At 38.2% G+C, this 21,173-nt stretch overlaps 1 protein-coding gene across 13 annotated transcripts in view; it reads right to left on the minus strand.

Moving 5' to 3' along the window:
* FRYL (FRY like transcription coactivator) overlaps nt 1-21,173 on the minus strand; it is a 177,712-nt gene that overhangs the window by 100,056 nt on the left and 56,483 nt on the right. For all 13 annotated transcript variants that reach the window (XM_044417666.1, XM_044417664.1, XM_044417667.1 and 10 more), the window contains 3 exons: nt 13,312-13,511; nt 1,995-2,048; nt 141-280 (listed from right to left, as the gene is read on the minus strand). In XM_044417666.1, the coding sequence (XP_044273601.1) occupies nt 141-280; nt 1,995-2,048; nt 13,312-13,431 (314 nt within the window). In that variant the 5' untranslated portion in view covers nt 13,432-13,511. Of the gene's footprint in view, nt 1-140; nt 281-1,994; nt 2,049-13,311; nt 13,512-21,173 lie in introns of those variants that run through there.

Raw genomic sequence — 21,173 nt, forward strand, 5'->3', positions numbered from 1 at the left:
CATGTGACTAACATAAACTAGGACAGAATGCTCATTACTATTTACAGTAAAATGCTAAATTATCCCAGCAATAAATTTAAAATCCAAGTATATCACAAATCAAAACATCCTACAGTTGGTCATCACCAACATGCACTCACCCCTTAGATTTTGTGCTGGATCGAGGTCTGTACTCATAAGATTCATCGTCAGTTCCATTCTGGCGTTTGTACCAATCAAACAAGGTGCGCAGTAAGGAGGGGAGACAGTGCTCTGCTACTGAGCTCATAGAGCTTATCAACTGCAAAAAGAAAAAGGGTATTCCATGAGGTACTTTACCTGCTCAGTACTATTTCACAGCATTCCCTCTTACATATTTTAGACAATCACATTATGTGTGATTAGAAATGAATAATACCGTAGCAAGCTTTGTCATTTTTGTACATAAAGCAAAACATTGAGATCCATTTACATGTATATGTGCAAAGCGATGTAAATTTGGATTAGAAGTTTACATTAAGTTCAAAGTGATGCTTAGTAGGTGCTTGCCAGTAACCCCAAGTGTCCCTGATGCACCTAGTTAGGAATGGATGAATGCATATGTAGGCTTGATAAGAGGGTACCTCAGTGCACACCTAACACCCTAGGTAAACAGTACAGTGCACTGTGGCATCATCATTACTCCTTTTTAGAGTCCATTTCAGAAGTATCATCCATGCTGAACTTATTTCAAGGTCAAACAGAGAGCCCAGCAGATTTTAATCTTGTTTAAGTGTAGAAGTTTGAGAGCTGATCAACATTAACATGATGGTTTCAACACTGGGACTGGAATTAAAAAGTTCTATATGGGGAACTTATTTCAGCCTTCTGATATTAGCAAGAGAGAAGTACAACTACATCTTCCTTCTTTACTTCTGTTGTATGTGGCTACTCAAAACAACACAGAGAGGAAGATCAGGACTCACCAGCTCACTTTACTTAAAAGTCCACTCAATATCACCCTTGCACAGCAGACTAAGCATATAAGCCTAAACATAAAAATTGTGCATGTACACTCGGCCTTTGTGAAGTTAAAATTGTATGGCTCAAGGTTATATACATGCAGAGATACGTATTACATACACAAGATTTTAATACGCATGTTGGGTTGGCAGCCCAATACTGATTCACAGTTGCAAACATCTCCAAAAGATCTTTGCTGGCATGTCAGTCTAGTAATTTGAAACAAAGTTTTCCGCATAAGCAGGGTTGATTGCCTGAAATATGTGCACAAATAAATATGTTTCTAATTAGTTTCTGATCTGGCTGATCTTAAATCCTGGTTTGGTGAGAACTAGGAAGGTGCTCCTTTGTGACCTGGATCATGAGTCACTTAGGGCTTTGCACACTACCACTTAACACCCTAAATTGGGTCTAGTAACTCTTTGGCAGCCAGTGCTTGAGATTTCAAGCCTGGTGTGATACACTCACATCTCACTGCCCCAATCAACACAGAATCAGCAGTATTATACACTGCAACTTCCATACTGTCTTCAAGAGAAGATCCAGGTAAAGAACACTGCAACAGTTCAATATGGAAGTTATGAAAGAAAGGACTATGGTTGCCAGGTCCAAGAAAATCCATGGCTGGCAAACTAGCCATCGCTGGTCATAAACACAACAAAGTGGATTTGACTGACTTATGTAGCCAAATTTTTGTCGACCAATGTCAGCATAAACCAAAATACCCTTACTAATTTATACCCTGTAGGAATTTTTGTAGGGAAGGCTTTTATGATGTTTCTTGTCATCCTTCCAGCTTTGGAAGTAAAGAATTCAAAGGTATACATACCTTATTTAAACCTTCCATGTGCATGTTTGACAAATTAATATATTTCCATTTAGCATACTCTTGTTCACCAGCTTTTAATAACTACTGACAATGTTAAGATTTTACCTGACTATCTTCAACAATTCATAGGCAGATACTCTATTTTCAAGTTTAGTAACACATCTTAAAAGAAAGCTTTTCCAACCTGGTCAAATTGAAGATCTTCACCTCTCTGGAGAGATCTGGACAAGAGCTTTTCCTAGAATTAGAATAACAAAAAGAATCAAGTAACATCTGCTAGTAGAGCAAACTATCATGCACAGCAAAATGTCAAGTAATTCAAGCTAATCCTTGCTGAGACCAACACAAGCAAAAATTACAATAGAAAAAGGAGATAGACTTCACACAATTCTAGAGAATATTTAACTCAAAGAGAAAAGATTAAGAGAGCAATCCTGCGGCCTCTAGGCAGTGTCTGAAGGGCCACAGGATCGTACAGATTCCCCAGTCTGAGGTCTAAAACAGTGCTCCAATCTCAGAGCAGGCAAGAGAAGAATCAACCCCTTCCCTATCGCAGCTAATACAGAAGAACCATAGTAGATGCCCTCTGAGGTAAGAAAAGCAATCTTGGAGAGAGATAAAATGGAGCATGGGGGGGCAGCAAGATGCCAGGATATGAGCTATCCTGAAACCCTTCCAGTCTCCTTATCCCTCTAGGAGGGGTTAAGAAATGCCCAAACTAGATGAGCAAAATAACCTGACTAGTAAAAAAATTCAGGGTGGTTGGATTGGGAACAAAAGATTGGGTCTGCGGCACCTCTGCACAGGATTACTATAAGCACTCAAGTCATAGGAATGTGTCCTTGATGGGACTGATGTAGTGGTGCAAATTTTGAGGGCAAATGTTAGGGTGCCAAATTGGTCCTCCTCCACCCGCTCCCCTTTTAGAATGACAGACTGTACCACTTGTGATCCACTAAACTAGTAATCTATTAGCCATATATTGTGGCTTGCCAGGTGCCAAATTAGCCCCTTTTTACTTGTTACCAAACTATGCGTGTACTGTATTTGAAAAAAGTCAGTCACATGTTCTTAGGCCTGCTTTAGAAAAATGGGCATGACTTCCCTGTTAGTTGAGACTTGACCCAGCTTCATAACCAACCCTTATGAGGGGCAATATTGGTCCCTCTACTTTCCTAATTCCCAATGACAGAACAGTCCATATCCAATCAAATCAATAGAGAGGTGAAGTTCATTACAGTATACAGTGTTCAAGTTCTGGATGTATCAATTCTTGCTACAAGAAGGAACAAAAATGAAATGTTGTCACTGAAAGAGAGAAAGCACACTGTTCAAAGCAGGACACTGCTGTACAGCAGGGGTGGAAAATATGTGGCCCTTCAGATATTGTTGGATTCCAACCCCCATCAGCTTCAGCTAGCGGGACCAAAAGGCAGGGATGATAGGAGATATAGCACAACAATACGCCAACCAAAGGAGGTGTAGACTTGTACTTCTTTTGAATAGGGCTAATTAATTTATTTACCAACATAAATTTTAAAGTTCATTTTAAAAGTTCATTATATGAATGTTAAAAGTTCATTATCTCCTCCACACAATGGCCAAAGTAGCACCTCATCATGAATATTAACTGAAAGATGCATATAGTTCTGCTGTAAGTGATTGCACTACTGAGGACTTTTCACAATGGCTCTTTCACAAACTGCCAGTAGACCGGTGCTGGTCCATGGACCGGAGGCTGAAAAACACTGTTCTAAAGGGTCATAATTAGCTGGTGTTTATTATTGCTTGCATTAGATTTCATTTTGATTTGTTGAGGAGAGGTGATGCATTGCACGTATACTGGTCAGAGGACAGCATGAAGTTTCCATGCTGGAAGAGGAGGAAAGAATATAGCACTTGTGAGGATTATATTCATATTAATCAAACCACGTATTCACTTTCCTCCCTGCAATTATAAAAAAGTCAATTCATTTCAAGATATTGGAAACTTGATCGTTCTGCTGATGAGTGCAATATTTACTTTTGTATTATTTATCTTCATGTTTGTTTAGGAACACATAAATGTGAGGGGGTCCAATATGAATATTGCATCTCCCCCACTCTGTTTCACAACAAATTTTGCCAATTGCTTTGTGTTATTAGTTCTGTTGCTCAGATTCTGCTCACACATTAGCTTTATGAAGCAACTTTACCAACAATTCTTACAGTGAGAACAGGCGCTCCCTGCTGCTATCATGGTAGTCAGCACATGCCAAACAGGTCAGCTGGGAAAGCGCAGCACAGCTTGTTCTAGTAATACAGCCAATGCATGACAGACTCCCAGTTCTACTTTATAACTCCAAAGCCTTGAGGAAGATACAAGATTCCATACTAGGATTTTGACTGCTAGGATACTGATTCCACTCATCATTATCATCTTAATTTTGTTGCAGGTTGTATGTTTTAACAATATATGCAAACTACAAGCAATAAAGCAGTCAAAGAGGGCTTCTGTTTTAGCATGTTATTTTATTCTTCTATCTTCTTCATGGCAAGTTCAGCTGAGACCCTTTTAAATGCTTCTCACAAAACATGTATACTGTTAACCAGGAAGATGGAGTTAGAACAGAGAACACACAAAAATAACTTTTTTGTTTATGATATTAAGCAGATAGTAGTAGAAAATATTCATGGTTGCTAAACTTAGACACTAACGGGTTGCAGTTTAGGAGTGGGGCACATGTTTCTGCCATCCCCACTGTCCACCCCCCAATAAAAGACACATCCAGAGCAGTTCTAAACCCCCCCCCCCCAAAAGGGTTTCAAGCCACATGAGACTCTTTTAGGGCTCCACTGCAGCTACTGTGTCCTGAAAAAGGTCACGTTAGCTTGCAAGCAAAGCTAGAGCTGACATTTTTTGGCACTCAATATGCCCCCTTTCTTGGGTTTAAAAAAAATCATTTTTCAGGAGTTTACAGACCACACAAGGGGAGGCAGTGCAGGAGGGATGAACATGGCCCTGAGTCTCTTAGAGTTGAACATCACTGCTATAGTATGAGTAGCTGCACATGTGCATGATTTTGTTATGTCAGAATCTAAAGCCATGACACAGCTCCCCCTGGTGACAAGCTGTACATTTCACTCTCCAAGCACCTGCAGGACCAGGAACAAGTCCTGAAGATACTCACAAGGACTGAAGCCTCTGCAATCATTCAGCACAGCTGAAAGCCCTGAAAAGTACTATAAATGTGTTCGCTGTGCTGCTCACAATACAGGCTTTTGTGGAGGCTACATTGTGCTCCTGATTGTGCTTCCAGTCTCCACTTGCCTTTGACAGTGCTGTGATTCTTGCCTTTGATGAGACCCTAACTTAACTCATAAGTGCATAACCTGCAGCCTAGGGTCCACATGTGACCCTTCAATGTCTTTACTGTGGTTCACAAGGGTACCCCAGTCAATTTTCCAATCCTTCCCCAGAGATGCTAATATGAATTATTATTTTCTCTACTGATGCTAGCAGCAAGGAAATAGCAACCTCTAATGCAGCAACATGTGCATGCAGTGCTGCACTTAATCCAAGAATGAGAACTTTAAACCAAAACGATGCTGCATCTCGGGTTCAACCAAGTATCAAAGCACATAACAAAGTTGACAGTAAAGTTACTCTGGAACATGACTACAACACTGACACACAAACTGATACATTCATATCAGTTGCCATCATCCTGAACATAAAATCTACATAACCCCAGTCTCCATTTCTTCATATATATCATGAACGGCAGGGCCTTCTTGGTGGTGGCACCCTGACTATGGAAACAGCTTCCCTGATACATTTTGGCACAAGGTCAAAACCTTTTTATTTTTCTGGTATTTTAATATTTAATTATGATTATTCAATTTTATACTGGTCTTTTTTCGTACTGTCATTGGTATACTGTAGATTAGCCATTATATTACTGTTATGCATCACTATTATTATTTATCTGTTAACTGTTCTTTAGGATGTTTGAATTTTGATGGTCACTGTTAATGTCCTATTAACATCATAGTTAATTATATTATGTCAGGTTTTTATCTGTTCTGAGAGTTTTTGCTGAAATAACAGTATATAAAACATATACACACATACATTTTGAAATAAACCTTAGCTTTTAATCTGAATTAAACCTCAAACTCTCCTATTAACTTGTCTGAGCCAATTTATATAGCAAAGTTGGCTACTTTGACTTACAAAATTTGTAAATCTGACACTTTTCAAGTGTAAAGTTTATTACTGACTAAAAACATGAAGAGATTATACAGTTAGTTCCAAGTCCATTACAAGGGTTATGATGCCATTACTTCAAAAGGATTTGTTTCTTTCCTTGTTAGTTACCTTTCAAAATCATCAGGAAATCTTTCACTTGAAAGAGCCATTGAAGGACCCAACTCTGTGTTATCTGAAACAGTCCTTAGAATAACTGAAGAAGTCAGGTATGATTTTTGCAGCTAATCAGAATACTCTTAATGAGTATGATCAGCCAAAATATTTGTTAAATATGTTGTGTTCCTTTTTTATGTCAAGGGTTTTCTGGAAATAATTTTTATTTTGTCCAGTTGCCTCTTGAATGCCTCTCAAAGTTGTTATCTTTTGTTTCCAAAAGTCACACACCCTCCTATAGACTCAAAATAACTTATACTTGATATGACAAAGTAAGTATTATACAATAGGTAAGAAGGCTGGCTAAACTCCTCGATGTTCAGAGACTCCCACAAACTCCTGCCTTCTTGGCTATAAACCAATGGCAAGGATGCTCTACGTGGGGCTGCCCTTGAAGACAGTCCGGATACTTCAGATGGTACAAAACAGAGCTGCCACGATGCTGTCGGGGACTGGTCGTCATTCTCATATAACCCCAGTTCTCTATCAGCTCCACTGGCTTCCCATTGAAGTCCGGGCTCAATTCAAGGTGCTGGTTATTACCTATAAAGCCCTAAACAGCTTGGGACCAGGATACCTAAAGGAACGCCTTTTACCCTACATGCCCTCCCACACCCTAAGATCAGCAGCAGAGGCCCTCCTCTGGGAACCCTCTTTGAAAGAGGTTAAGAGACAGAGTACTTGGAGAAGGGCCTTCTTTGAGGTGGTGCCCCAACTATGGAATGTACTCCCTAGAGAGGTCCACCTAGCACTGTGATTGTATGTTTTTCAGAGCCAGGTCAAGACCTTTTTATTCGGCCAATATTTTAACATATAATTTTAATGATATGACTTATTTATATTTTAAATGAGGCTCGGGGTGGAATAGCTAATTTATTTTATTTTGAAATAATGTTGTAAGTCGTCCAGAGACGGCATACGAATCTTTTAAGTAAGTAAGTAAATAAATAAAATGCTGGTTACTAGTGCATGTAAAAGTGAAAACTAGTTGCCGACATTAGACAGTGGCCCAGTTTGCACAACATGAATGCGGTCAATAAACCACACTGGTTTGTTAACCAACACCATGCCATCTATGCGCTATTGTAGAGTCATGCACTACAAACATGATCCTTCCTACCCCTAGCACTGTTCCTACCTCAGCACCCTCTGTGCTGGAGAACCCCTTTCCTTATAAAGACTTCTTCGCCCTTCCTGAAACCAAATGGCAACTTTTGTACATTTCATGCCATCTCTCCCTCAAGTGATTATTCATTCCTTCATATTTATGGAGGTGCAAAAATGTTAAAAAATGCAATACAATTGTCAAATCCTTCTAACAAAACAAACAAACGGAAAAACCAAAAATCTGTCTATTCAAAGGCTGAGAAGGGATTTGAGACAGCACTGATGAGACTGTGAAGAGCATCAGGGTATTTTTTTTTTTTTGCTGCCCTCTTTCTCTCCAACTATTCCAACAACCTATAGAAAACCATTCTGCTGTTTTCAGACATCATACCACACCTTCCGAAGAGCAAGCAACCCTAAGAACACCACAAATTCTCAGCATGGCTTGCTTAGGCAAAACTCTCCTTGATGGGAAAACCACTGTGGGTTTGGATGTCACACCTACTACTCATGATGACAAGCTGCCGTGGCTTCACATGATATGTGAACCATGTTACTGTTTCAGGATGCTTCAAAGACTGGCAAGTAAGCAGAGCACCCTCTAAACTGTGATTTTAAAAACACAATGCAGCCCTCAGTATTTAAGGATTTAAAAATCTGTTTCTGTATGGCTAGTCAACTTTCTGCTTTAGTAAATTAAATAGTTTAAATGAGTAAAACATAAATTCATTTCACAAATAAAAGAGGTATATTTTCTGTAAGGTAAGGTATGCATGTTCATCAGATATTCACAGTCCTCCACTGTAAACACTGCCATTCATCCTGGCTTTCTACTTCCTGTTCTTGAGTCAGTTTCTAATCCATAAGAGGAACTTGTCCTTTTATCCCATAATTTCAGTTTACTCGGAATCCTTAGGTGAGCAAATATGTCAAAAGTTCTCCAGCTTCTCTTCCTGAAAGCTGCAAAATTTTGTGAAGAACCTAACTACGTTCCTAGTCAATTTCCTAATTCTGATGTATTAAAAATATTTTATCTCAATATTTGTCTTAATGTTTAGATTCTGATATCAAAGTTACTTTAGATTTGTAAAGAAAATCAAAAGAAGAATATGGTATATTTTCAAATTCCCTTAATTTCTACTTTCTAATTTCTTCCTATTTCCATGGCTTCAACATTTCCAGAAATATTGTATCCCCAGACAAGCATAACACTTAATTCTCTCCCTAAATATCCCCCTGAGCATTGGTTTGTATATTTCAAATGCTGGCCACACTCATACCCCAGAAATGCTGAAGTCTCACCTCATGGTAGCAATACAAAGCCCCAAAAGCAATATAGTACTAGGAACATAATGAATGAATTTGGACAACATACTGAAGTTTATCTTAACCAGAATGAGCCATGGAACCCACAGGCACCAAATTTCATATCCAACTGAAACTTGGGGCTGCTGCACTATTTAACCCTTAAATAACCCACCATCACCAGGTTTGCACAACACAACGTTCAGGCATATTCAGAATAGTAACCACCCCCACACATCTGTGCTACAGCCTCACTGAAGGTTAAATAAACCATGAAGGGTTATTGTGTCATGCGAAAAAGCCCAATCTTGCAATTGTAGACTTCAGCTAGTGGAACAGGGATAATGAAAAGTACTGGCAATCAGATTTGCACAAGCAGACAATTTGTAAGTATATTTTTTCCAAAATAAAAAACCCAAATGAGAAAGAACAGGAGTTCCTTTTGTGCTTTGGAGATGGAAGAAAATCAGATCCTGTTGGACCCAAGTTTCTCACTGAAATCCTGGATTTCCCCACTCTTTCCATAGGCAGCTTTTTCTCCCCTAATTTGAAGGATGAAAGTATCACTCTGAAAAAGTACTTACAAACTAGAATTTATAAACATGACACAAACTAACATAGAATTCAACTATATGACAAAGTTTTTCCTGTGGGGCGTGCTGAGCAGCCGCTCCTCGCACTCGTTCTCATAGTCACACTCGCTGTCACCCAGGCCCTCGCCCGGCCCACCACGCTTCCTCTTCTCGGGCCCACTGCGCCTGGGCCCCACCGCCACTGCGCCCTCCGTGCCCGCAGCCGCCGCCCGCGCTCCCCACACCCGGCTGCTCAGCAAGCCCATGGTCGCTTGGCCACTGTCGCCGCCACCGCCTCCTCATGGGGGCACGAGGGGGAACACGAGCCGCCGCGGAGTCAGCGGAGCCCAACGGCTGCTGCCATGAACCAGTGGCTCACTGCGCAGGCAGTGAACTGTATTTAATAATCACATATTGCCATAATGATTCTGTTAGCTTTTAAGGTTTCACAAGACTCTTTTTCTTAGCTGCAACAGATTAACAAGGCTACCGCTCTGGAAAGTATAGTTTCAAATCTTTTTCTGTTTCTGGGCCTTTGCTCCCCAGAGTTGAGTTCATAAGATGATGATCATTAGGGCCTTCTTTGAGCAGATTTCTCTCTAGCAGCTGAGCTGCACTGCTAACAGATGAAAACCAACTCATAAAAGAGGCAGTTTTCTGCTCCCTAACCCCCACTCCCATAGTTCTCTTGTATTCCCTCCCAAAGAGTAAATATATTCCTCCTGATTTGCAAGCATTTCAGCACTTCTTACTCTAGGTGGCTCATTCTTAGACAGTTTCTTCTCCTAAACAGTAAAAATAAATGACTTTGGACAGAGAAGCTGTCTAAGGAAAAAAGCCGAACAGGCTTGGATTATATGGCTGTGGAGATTAACAGACTATAATGAGCGATCACTACATTAACTCTTTTTACATTAAACAGAACACACAAGGGTACAAGAGTAGCCCTAAAACTGAAGTAGAAACTTAGTCTTTCTAAAAATAACCTCAGAAACTGGTGAAAATACTAGTTTCTGAAAGAAGACGTATCAGTGGAACTCCCTTTTGTGAGCTCTGCTGAGCTGCCTCACTCTGCTTATTTAATGTTAGTTCTAGAATGGCAAAAGCCCCACTGCTCAAGCAGAGGGTCCCACAAATACTGGGCACATTAGGATACTACCATTAGCATCCATTATGGATCCATTAGAAACCATTATCAGTGCAAGTAGAAAATGTCACAGGAAGCACAAAATATTATCATTTAAATTTTCAGGGAAGGATCTTTTAAGACAAGGTCAAGATCTCAAATCTCTTCACTAAGTATGGAAGCTATTTAAAATCACTATACTATACACTCATACTAGGTGATTATGACATATTATAAAGGGAACAACTTACAGATATAAACAAGGGAGAGTTAAGCTAAATATATGTTGGAGACATACCCACACCTGACAACCTTTCCATGAAATTCACCTATAGTTTCATCTTTTCATGATGAATATATTTAAAAATATTTTCATCTATATAAAAATCTGATTTCATCTATAGAAAAAAATGATTTTAATGGATATTCTGAAGAGGATTATCACAAAGCTGTCCTTCTTTGTAGACATGGGTATACAAAGAGAGGAGAATCAGTTCCTCCACTACTTGGGATCTGTTCTTGCCTTGACTATGAATGCATTCAGTTACCATTTTAGTTATCACATATCACCATATAGAACAATTCAAACATTCTCTTTTTAATATTTGCATTACAAAAGTGCTAAGATTTTTAAAGTATCTATCTTAAATGGTAGCACAATTCAGAAAATGGTGAGCTTGAAAACTATTTCCTATAGAAGCAGGTGATGTATAAAAACAGTACCGTGCCTGAATCTATAATATTTTATTACCCTACTCTTAAAGAGCTACAGTTTGTGAACTTAAGTCATAATAAACCAGATACCTGAAAGAGACACAGCAGGTGAGCAAACATTCATTTACTGTACCTATTCTATTTTCAAAGAAAATGGCCAAGGTCTGTCTTGATCGCTTATCAATGAAATTCATGCTAAAAGTCAACTATTTGCAATGAGCAAACAGCACAATAGGTTTTTTGAGAAAGGGCAGTTCACAATCTTCATGCGAGGCAATCAACTCGTATCATAAATTTTTTTAATGTTCTAAGAGTTTTTAAATGTTAATCGCTGTTTGCTTTGATATTATTTTTCTGTGACAGAAAAGGGCCCTGTTAATTAGAAATTAATTATAATACAACTTCAGTTATACAAATTTAGGGAGGTACCAACTACAAACCTGTTTAAATGATAGCCTGGCTATAGTTATCTACATTCTGGTAGCCTCTAGTTTGTATTATTATGAGGTGCTCTATGTGGGGATGCCCTTTGAAAATGCTCCAGAAACTTCGATTGGTCCAAAATAGGGCAATGGGAACATTAATAGGAGTCTGTTGATATATGAACATATTATGACAGTGATTGGTGATCTACACTGGCTTCTAATCATGTTCTGGGGCCAATTCTATGTGCCATTGTTCCATTTTAAAGCTCTACATGGTTCAGGACCAGATTATCTGAAGGTCTATTCTTCCCCATGTATACCTGCCCAGACACTAAAATTACTTTCAAAAGTCCTCTGATATCCCTGCCTAATGGGCTACTAAAGAAAGGATTTGTGACAGTGGTGGCACGCCCACTGTGGAACAGCTGCCCACTGATACACCACTTTATCAACACTATATGATGACATTTTAATTTTAGGGCCTTTTAGTTCTTCAGGGTATTTTTAACTGCAAAAAGAGCTTGGGTTATATAGTGGTATACAAATGAAATATAACACCACCACCACCTTAGTTCTTTACACCATCACTAAACCAATGTGTTTTACTTCTTTACACCACTACACAGTGGCATAGTTCTTTTACACTGGTTTCTGCTTTCGTTTGATGCCACTTATTTTTAAAGGCTTTTTATATTATGTTTTGTTATCGTGTTGCATTTTATGGATTTCAGGTTTGTGAACCTGTGGCTATCATGTGGTAAAAAAAATACATGATTAAAAAAGCATGCCCCTTCCCTATCAAGTGTGCATGGCTCCCAGTCCAATTAGCACTGGTTGCCACTACTGATTCTTCTTCTACCTCAGTGTCTGAAACAGACTCCTTTGGGTTTTCTGAATACAGACCCACCTCCCCCCCCGCAAAAACACACACACACACACACACACACACACAAAAGAAAGAAAATAAAACAAAAATCCAGAAGAAGGACAGTCTCCAAAATCTGTAATTATACTCTAAGTAGCATCATGTATTTGAGCCAGATGACTTTCCAAATAATATGTCCATGAGAGCCAATGTGGTGTATAGGTTAAAAATGCAAGACTGGGACTCAGGCAATCTGGGTTCTAGTCCTCACTCAGCCATGGAGCCAACTGGGTGACTTTTGGCCTGTCACAGACTCTCAGCCCAAGCTATCTCACAGGGTTGTTGTGGGTATAAGATTGAGAGCAGGAGGAGAATGATGTAAGCCATGAGTTTGTTGTAAGGAAAAAGTGGGATATAAATATTATAGATAGATAGATACCCTTTCAAAACTCATGCAGGTAATTATTTCCTTTAACAGATCAGGGTGAAGGGAAATTAACCAATCTCAGTAGTCCAATAAAGGAAAGACAGGAGAAAATGTCAATTATCAAGTAAAATAATATTCAAGAGGCCCAACAGAAATTGCAGTAGCAAATTATAGTATATATTAAGTGTTTTGCTTCTATTTTAGTAGCAATATCTAAACACTGTATAATCAGTAAACAGTAAAGCTCCATACAGGGGGATTATAGCTGTGAAATGAGCTCACACTTGGATGATACAGTTCTATTTTGCAGTTTCATGACTGCAAATCATTAAGTACGTCTGTTTTTAAAAAGTATTGTTCTAAACCACTGTGATTCTAAAGTATAACGGGACTGGAGAAGGTAAAATGGAATTAGCTGGTGCTCCACAGCATATTAGCATTCTTTATTCATTCTTGGTCCCTACAACCAGTTTTCACACCCTTTGTATTCTCTAAATGAGATTAAACAATTACAGAAGAACATAAACCAAATGAAGGCTACATAAGAGAACTCACCAAAGGTTCAGCCATTACAACTTCAATTTTCTTTTCAGCTTGAACAGCAAATTCAGCAAAGAGGCTCTTGATGACATATTCACCAGGTTTGACATCTGGATCAATGGTAATATTAGACATGATGACGCTTCTTTTTTCCCAGGTAGAATTGATACTGGAAGAAATTCTGCGTTTAGTAACGCTTCTGGCTGGTGCTGATGCTAGAGGGAAAAGAAATATGGGCCATTAACAATAAAGAAAATAAAAACATCAGCATTTTTCAGAAGGGGCAATACACTTTTACTGATTAATTTCTTTAAGAGAAGAGAAATCAAGAGTGATCATTTTCTTATGTTTTAGTTAGCAAAATACATTTACAAATTCAAGAACATGAAGCACTGACAAGATTTAAGTACTGAGGGAGTATAACTTTTCAATTTCCTCACCCCCATAACTACTACAGATTGGCAACACTGAGGCCGCTAAACTCTTAAATGTATGAGTGAATACATTTACTCTATATGCTCTGAGTGAATACATTTACTCTATATGCTCTAGACATAAAACCTGATTAGCTGAAAATTCAAAACAGATGTAAAGATAGTAATGTAATTTACATTAATATCTTAGATATATTCAAAATCCTGCATACATTCATCCTTGCACCTTCCATAATTTTCACAGCAAAACAATCACAAAGACTTTTTTCCTGGTACCTTCCTCCTGTTGGCAGTAGGCAAGTATTTTGTATACCTTGAGAAAAAAGGAACACACAGCAGAAAACACCCAAAGATTAGTTCAAAAGTGCCAAAAGCAAAGCCAATTTTTGAAAACAGAAAGGTAGGTAGTGATGCCTACAGGACATGAAACCAAGTTCCCAGGGTCAAAGGTAAGGTGATTTGTAAAATCTGCATTCAGTTCAACCCTCCTTTTTTTTACCTTTTGTGCTATGGTGCACAATACAAGTAAAGGGCATGCTTGGGACAGAGAAAGCAAAATGGCCAGGTATTTTCCAGACTAAAGGAAAAGGTAATCAAGGAGAACCAAATAGCACTTCAATCACAAAATCTCCCTCCCCCTCAAACACAAACTGAACTGCAGATCACTGAGACATAAGACAATCTGCTTCTAAAAGCTCCTCTATTTCTATTTGCAATATGGCATGAGGCGGGGTGGACCACTTCTCTAGAATAAACTCAAACTGAAGAAACTACAAATCATAACAAAAATAAAAACCAGTATAAACATAGGATGAATGGTATAGTACATTCAAAGTAATAAAAACCATTACCAAAAGCAAAATAAAAACCACATTACAAGTATTTTTATAATTTTCCCAGCTCTTTAGTATTAAAACATATCTAAAGTTCAACTTTTAATATGCCCACCAGAATAAAGTAGGTTTAAGAGCTTGTTTAAAACCAGGTAAAGCATTTAGGCACCATAAGATGTCCTCTTCCTTAGAGAAATAGAGACCCAAAGCTCTTCTTGCTTAAGAATGTAGGATGCTTCTCTGGATTTTGACCACGTCTTACTTTCAGTAAAGTAGAAGGCTGATAAATGAACTATCTGCAAAGTGAAAGCACTGTGTTGTCTTCAGTGATGAGCATTTTCAGATACTAGAAGTAAAGTTTAAAATATTAGTACAAACTTCAAAAACCTATTCAAGAGGTCAGAGTTGGCACAGCTCAATTTACATTTTATGAGTATCAAGAAGCTCTGAAGGGCATCAGAGTATGCCATCCCACAAAGGTGCAGCGATACTAATACACTGTTTTTGCTGACTCCAAAGGTATCACTGACAAACAGATGTCTGAAATACAAATAACTTCTCAACATAAATTGTGCCTAAAACATAAAGTAGTTTTGCTGCTCAGCACCGGCTTTATGTAGTTCTGCCAATAATGCTTTATAAGTAACAGTTCTGTACTGGAGATGTTTGTTTTTCCTTTTTATTATACCACCATCAACAAAACAATTTCTTATGCTAGATTTAACATAGACACACTCCTGCAAATAATTCATGTCTCTAAAAACCTCTGTTTCAAATTAATACAAAAGACGAGTTATACAATGGAAAAACATCTTGAGAATCTGCAAGTTGCATATCTATTTAAACTACTTAACCAACAGGATGTTTTTAGATGTAGAAGTGCCCCAATGTGCAATATATCTCTCAGTCTTATAACAGATTTAAACACACTCAAAGATTCAACATCAGGCAGGCACAATATAATAGGCTCATCCCTCAAGCTACTGGAAGTAGATCTGGCAGAGGCAACAAACCTTTTCTTTAGTCAGTGCTGCAGCAAAACTAGGTTGCCCAATGTGAAGACACCTAAAATACAAGTGAGTTGAGCAGTGTATGAAGAGAAAGAAACTTGGAGCATTTGTAACACAGCAGTGGAGCTAGGCCCATACTGAAAACATCTGTACCAAGTGGTACCAAGTTCTATATAAAGCAGCTCAAAGTCATTACAATGAAGTCACAAAGTAGGATGAAGAGGCCAGTTCCCAGAGTTGAGAATAGCAGCAGTGCACTCAGGAGTATCTGGTTCTCTTCCTACCATAACCAAGAGAGATGGATTCAAGTGCTGCATTTGACCAGACCATTTCCTACTGTAAAATGGAAAACAGTGCTGATGCACTAATGCTAATAAAAATGGATTACCAGCAGCTGCAGCTTAATATTAAGATCACCTCTACCATCTGAGCCTGGGTGATAAGCAGTAATCACCATAAATGGAATCTTTGGTCATGCAAATAAACCCTACAGGAGTTAATACAAACCACGGAATAGAAAACCCTGGGACTCCCTTCAGTGTTCAAAAGGAACCAATAGTTTCTTTTATATCTTAAAGAAAAAATGGTATAATTATCAGATAGAAAAGTTGCAATCCCTCTGAAATAGGCTCACTTAAAAAAAAAACCTTTGTGGCATCTTCTCCTAGTTGTGCAACGAAGCTGTACTTTTGTTTGTGTCTATTTCTTGAAACAATATCTTCCTAATAATTTCAGCTGTCCAGGGAAGTTATAAAAATAGAATACTTTTCCTTCTCCTTTGAAGTGCCTTACAAATGATAGGTACTCTTTCTTTGTATTCTAGAAATGATTCCCAAAGTGCAGCTGAAAACAAGCAATGGCAAAACAAACACCAAAAAACCTTTGTTCTCAGAAATTTAAAATTGGATTCTTTCAGAATGATTTACTTCATCAACATATACAATTTAATTTGACAGGATAAAGCAGAAGCTAGTATGTGTATGTAAGGACACACACAGCTGATTATACCCACAATTAAATTTACAGTGAAAGACAGTGAGCAACAACATTTCTACTACTGTAGCCATGATTCTGCTGTAACAAAGACTACTATAGCCTACTGATAAGTAAACTATTCAAGATGTACTGGAAGACTGCAGAAATGTGCTCCTAAGTTGCCATGATCTTCATGCATGTTTCATGGCTGTTGAATCAAGTATGACTACGTCTCCTGCCTTGCCCTTCGAAAGTCTAAAAGAATACAGACTAAGTGTTACTGTGCCAGCAACATCCACTAATCCGCCAATGGAAACTTTAACAAAATGCCACTAAAAAGAAAGGTGCTATTAAACAATGCTGTTAAAAATTGACAGTATATCCAAATATGACAAATAGATGTTGGAAATGTAAACATAAAGTGGGTACTTTTTATCATATGTGATGGACTTGTGATAAGGCAAAAAATATTGGATTAAAATACATAGATGGAGGAAATATTACAAAAACCCTTTGCTTTTAAACCCGAAGTTATCTTGTTAGGCATCGTACCAGAAGACCTTAACAGACAGGAAATGTATCTAATGCTGCACCTAATTACAGCGGCGAGGAATGCATTTGCTCAGTCTTGGAAAAGTGAGGAGCTGCCCACCGATGGACTGATTGTAAGAAAGATCTTGGACTGCGCAGAAATGGACAGATTGACTTTATCATTGAAGGAGAAAGAGGATACTGACTTCTATCGAACTTGGGATTCTTTCTATAATTGGCTGGAGAAACGGGACTAGGAGTAAACTTAGAGATATTTTTAAATTATTATAAATTGATTTGAATTTGACTTTAGAATGTTAAAAAATATGTAGTAGGAGGTTGACCCAGTAAATCCGATGTATGTGATGCTTGATGTTTTTAATGTTAGTTTAAAATTTATTTTAAAAAATTGACAGTATATTAGCATTCCCAAATAAAGGTATTGGGGATGGGACATTAAACGATTGATGTTTCCTAAGGCTTGACATTAGTTTCCTCAAATGTTCAAAACTGCTTAAACCTGTTTAATTTCAAAAGGTTTTCCTCTGGTTACATTCACCATTTTGAACCAAAATTCTGTTTCCATGATAACATGATCTGCTTGATTACGCAAATGCAAAAGATAGCTGCTTTGGATGCACATTCTCCAGGGCTACTGGCTGGTCTCCAGAAGAATTAGAAAGGGGACAGGCATGGGGTGGGTGGGGGGGTGTACTGGAATGTGGGTGTTAGGAAAGTACAAATAAATAGATATGCTTCTACCTGTCCTTTAATATAAAATCTGGCAGCAGTGCCCTTGCTCCTCTCCATTCAAAGGGACTAGAACTTTTCGCCCAGTTCCACACACCTGGGAAAAACAGACAGCCCTGGGGGCTCCATTATTCATGCATTTCTCACAGAATCAGACAAGCTTCTAGGAGAAGCTGTGTTTCCTTTGCAATGCAAAAATACCTAGCCAGATCATGCTTTGTCTTAAGGAATTCTATATCTCTAATTGCAAAAACACAACATTTTAAACCTGTTAGATTTCTGAAACTCCTGATTGTTTTGTTATCTGTTACTCAAGCCTTTGATGGGTAATGTTTTTCCTGTTGCCTATAATGATTTCTCAATGTTTCTGTATTATTCCCCACTGTCCCCACCTTCTCACCCATTCAGAATCTCATCATTGCCCTGAAACTGTGTGCATAGCCCACAACTTATAAAAAAAAAACTCTTTCTGTGATCTGGAAACTCATAGCTAATTCAGTATACTGGCTACTGGGCAGTGCTGTTGTATCTGTGTCTGTCAGAGGGGTTCCTGGGTGTTCTGCCAATAAACTGCTGAGGACTGAGCACGCTGAGGACTGCGTATATCCGAGTCTACATTCTCCTGGTTTTGCAATTCTGGAATTTCCTGACACAGGCCATCCCTGAGACTCTGAGATAAGTTTATCTCAAGGCCAGTCTGGCATTAACCAAGATGTACAGGTGGCAGGAGGGGACTTGGAGCAGGGGAATTTCTCAGACACAGACAAGGCAGCCATGGCTCTTGATCCCATTATGCATCATCAGCAGAGGAGAGTGGTCCAGTTAGAGAATTGGTGCATGGAGAGGAGTCATGCTTGTTTTCAGAAGGCTCCTCCCAAAAGGATAGGGGTCCAGCATGCTTCTAAGGTGAGTTCCTGGAGGGGAGTAATAGATTGGATTCAACAAACAGCTCCATGCATTTTCAGCTATTCATACAGGGTGTTTTGTGCTTTTAATCAATAAAGAACAGTTTGTAAGGAAAAGGTCTGCAGCTATTGATTGCACGAAGGAGGAACCCCAGCTCCTGAAACTTCATTTTTGTGATATGTTTCATTTTGTTTATTTTCTTCTCCATTTTTCTTGCAGAGTTGGTCCTTATTTTAAAGATGGTAAAAATGCTTCTGGTTTGTACTACGTCAGACTACACAATGGGATCACATGTCTGAATCTTCCTCCCTACCAATAATCAATATCCAGAAAATTAGCATGTTGTAAGAGAGACCATCAGGATAGAAACTCTCTATATAGAGAGAGTATGACAGAATATTCAATCATGTGAGTCTTACACCTTTAGTTTGGAATGGTATAGCCCAGATACACTGGCACAATTTTCATGACCATGGTATCTGAAACAACCCACAGTAGCTTATTGTAGCTGCTGCATGTGACTGTCAGATTTTCTGTATTATCTGTGCTATTACAGCTTCCCATGCCATCTCAATCGCTTGATAGGTTTAACAGCAATTCTCAAAAAGCCCAACAACAGGTTATGTACTATTTAAGGGTTGCTATCTATCTCAAACAAGGCATACCATCTGCATTTGGATGAAATGGCAAGCACACCAGTGTCAATAATTAGGGAATTGTGATTAGCAAACAGCTGGCGTGCACAGTACCCACAACAGCTACAATTTCAATTGCCTTTATCACAAAAACTATGGTCAAACTAATAAAGTGTACTCTATGCTCATAAAAGGAAGAACATGATCCTATAGCCACTGCATCTTTATGAGCCACTAAATACTGCCCTCTTTGGCACCACACTTTAAGCAGAATACTGATTTACTGGAAAATATTCAGAGTTAAGCTACAAGAGTGCTGTGAAATAAAAAAGGAGTACATAAGCAAGGCTGATTGAGTAGGTAGAAAAAATGAGAACATGCTAGCAGTTCTTTCAAAAGGATTGTTTGTTGTACCTGCTAGGATGTGTAAAATACATGACAGAAAATAGTCTGTTTAGTTACAGAAAAGGCCAGAAATGCATCCCTAGTATAACTGCAGTAGTACAATGGAAATTTGACCTTTTTCCATGAAAATTGAGCTCCTTATTTTACTAACAGTTACATATTCCAACAACATGTGAAGAACAAAATAAATATGTTGAAGAGGACATTGGTCTTATGCTGCCACAGTTATTTTCTACTTCCCTTCCCCAGGACATAGGCTACTATGGCCTTTTCTAATCCTTCTCACAAAACATCTACATGGTTAGGAGGATGACAAAAGCAGAAGGGAAACCAGGCACAAAGAAGAACACTATCAGAAGAACGAAAAAGAATTATACTACACAGGCATCTATGAAGTATATTTTAACTATATGGTATTTTAAAAATGAGACAAAAGGGAAGAACTTATTGGAAACATTTCTGGCAGCATCAAAAGCATCTTCAAACAACTGCTACAGTTAAGACTCAGCTGTAGTCACCTGTTTAGGGTTAATAGGTTTTGTATGCAAATTAAAATGTCATGAAACACTGTTCACTCTATAATTATTGGCTGGAGGACTTTCCCCTTTTGACTAAAAAACGTAATACCAAAATAGAAAAATGGTGCCACAGGAGTAACAGATCAGGGAAACAACAGCAACAAATGATAAAAAGGAGTATCAAATTAATTTCAGCGTGGATAAAAATCAATGATTTTTTTAAAAAATAAAAATGATTTTTAAATTTTAAATCAGATTTTTTTATTTAGATTGATTTTAATAAAATGCTTTTTGAGGAAAATTCTCAAAAACTAAAGATAGTTTTCTATTTAAGATACATTATAGTCCAAAGATTAATTCATCATGAAATAAGCATTAGTTTTTAATTATGTAGTATGAGGCTGCATATTCATGAAATGTTTAAATGATTTGGTAAATGAATTTCATTGATCCTTCACAAAGTCATGCTCTTCCAGAGGGTTCTGTAAGACTATTGGGCAATTTTTCTATCTAGAAGATATTATCTCAGATGCTTGGTTTTACATTTCTCAAAACTGTGAATTTGTGTCTCCAGTGATCACATGCCTCTTCTTCACAACAAAAATGTTATAAAATAAACATACAGAGATGAGACAAAGAGCTCAATCTCATTGTTCCTTTGCAAGCCTATGCACACCACTTGAGTGTTATGTTTCAAAAAATTCAATGAATAGAAGAAGATTGTTGGGAGTGGAATAACAGATCTGCACAAGAAGCTAAGTGTGAGAAGAGAGGGGCAAGCAGTAAATTGAAAGTGAAACTTTCTGAGCAGAATATGTCTTTGGATCTTTTTGTGTATAGCCTGAGATTTATCATATTGTTCTTTCCCTAGAGAAGAAAA

The sequence above is a fragment of the Varanus komodoensis genome, unplaced genomic scaffold (assembly GCF_004798865.1).
Source record: "Varanus komodoensis strain SLA01 unplaced genomic scaffold, ASM479886v1 scaffold9, whole genome shotgun sequence".
In the NCBI taxonomy this organism is placed as follows: domain Eukaryota; kingdom Metazoa; phylum Chordata; class Lepidosauria; order Squamata; family Varanidae; genus Varanus; species Varanus komodoensis.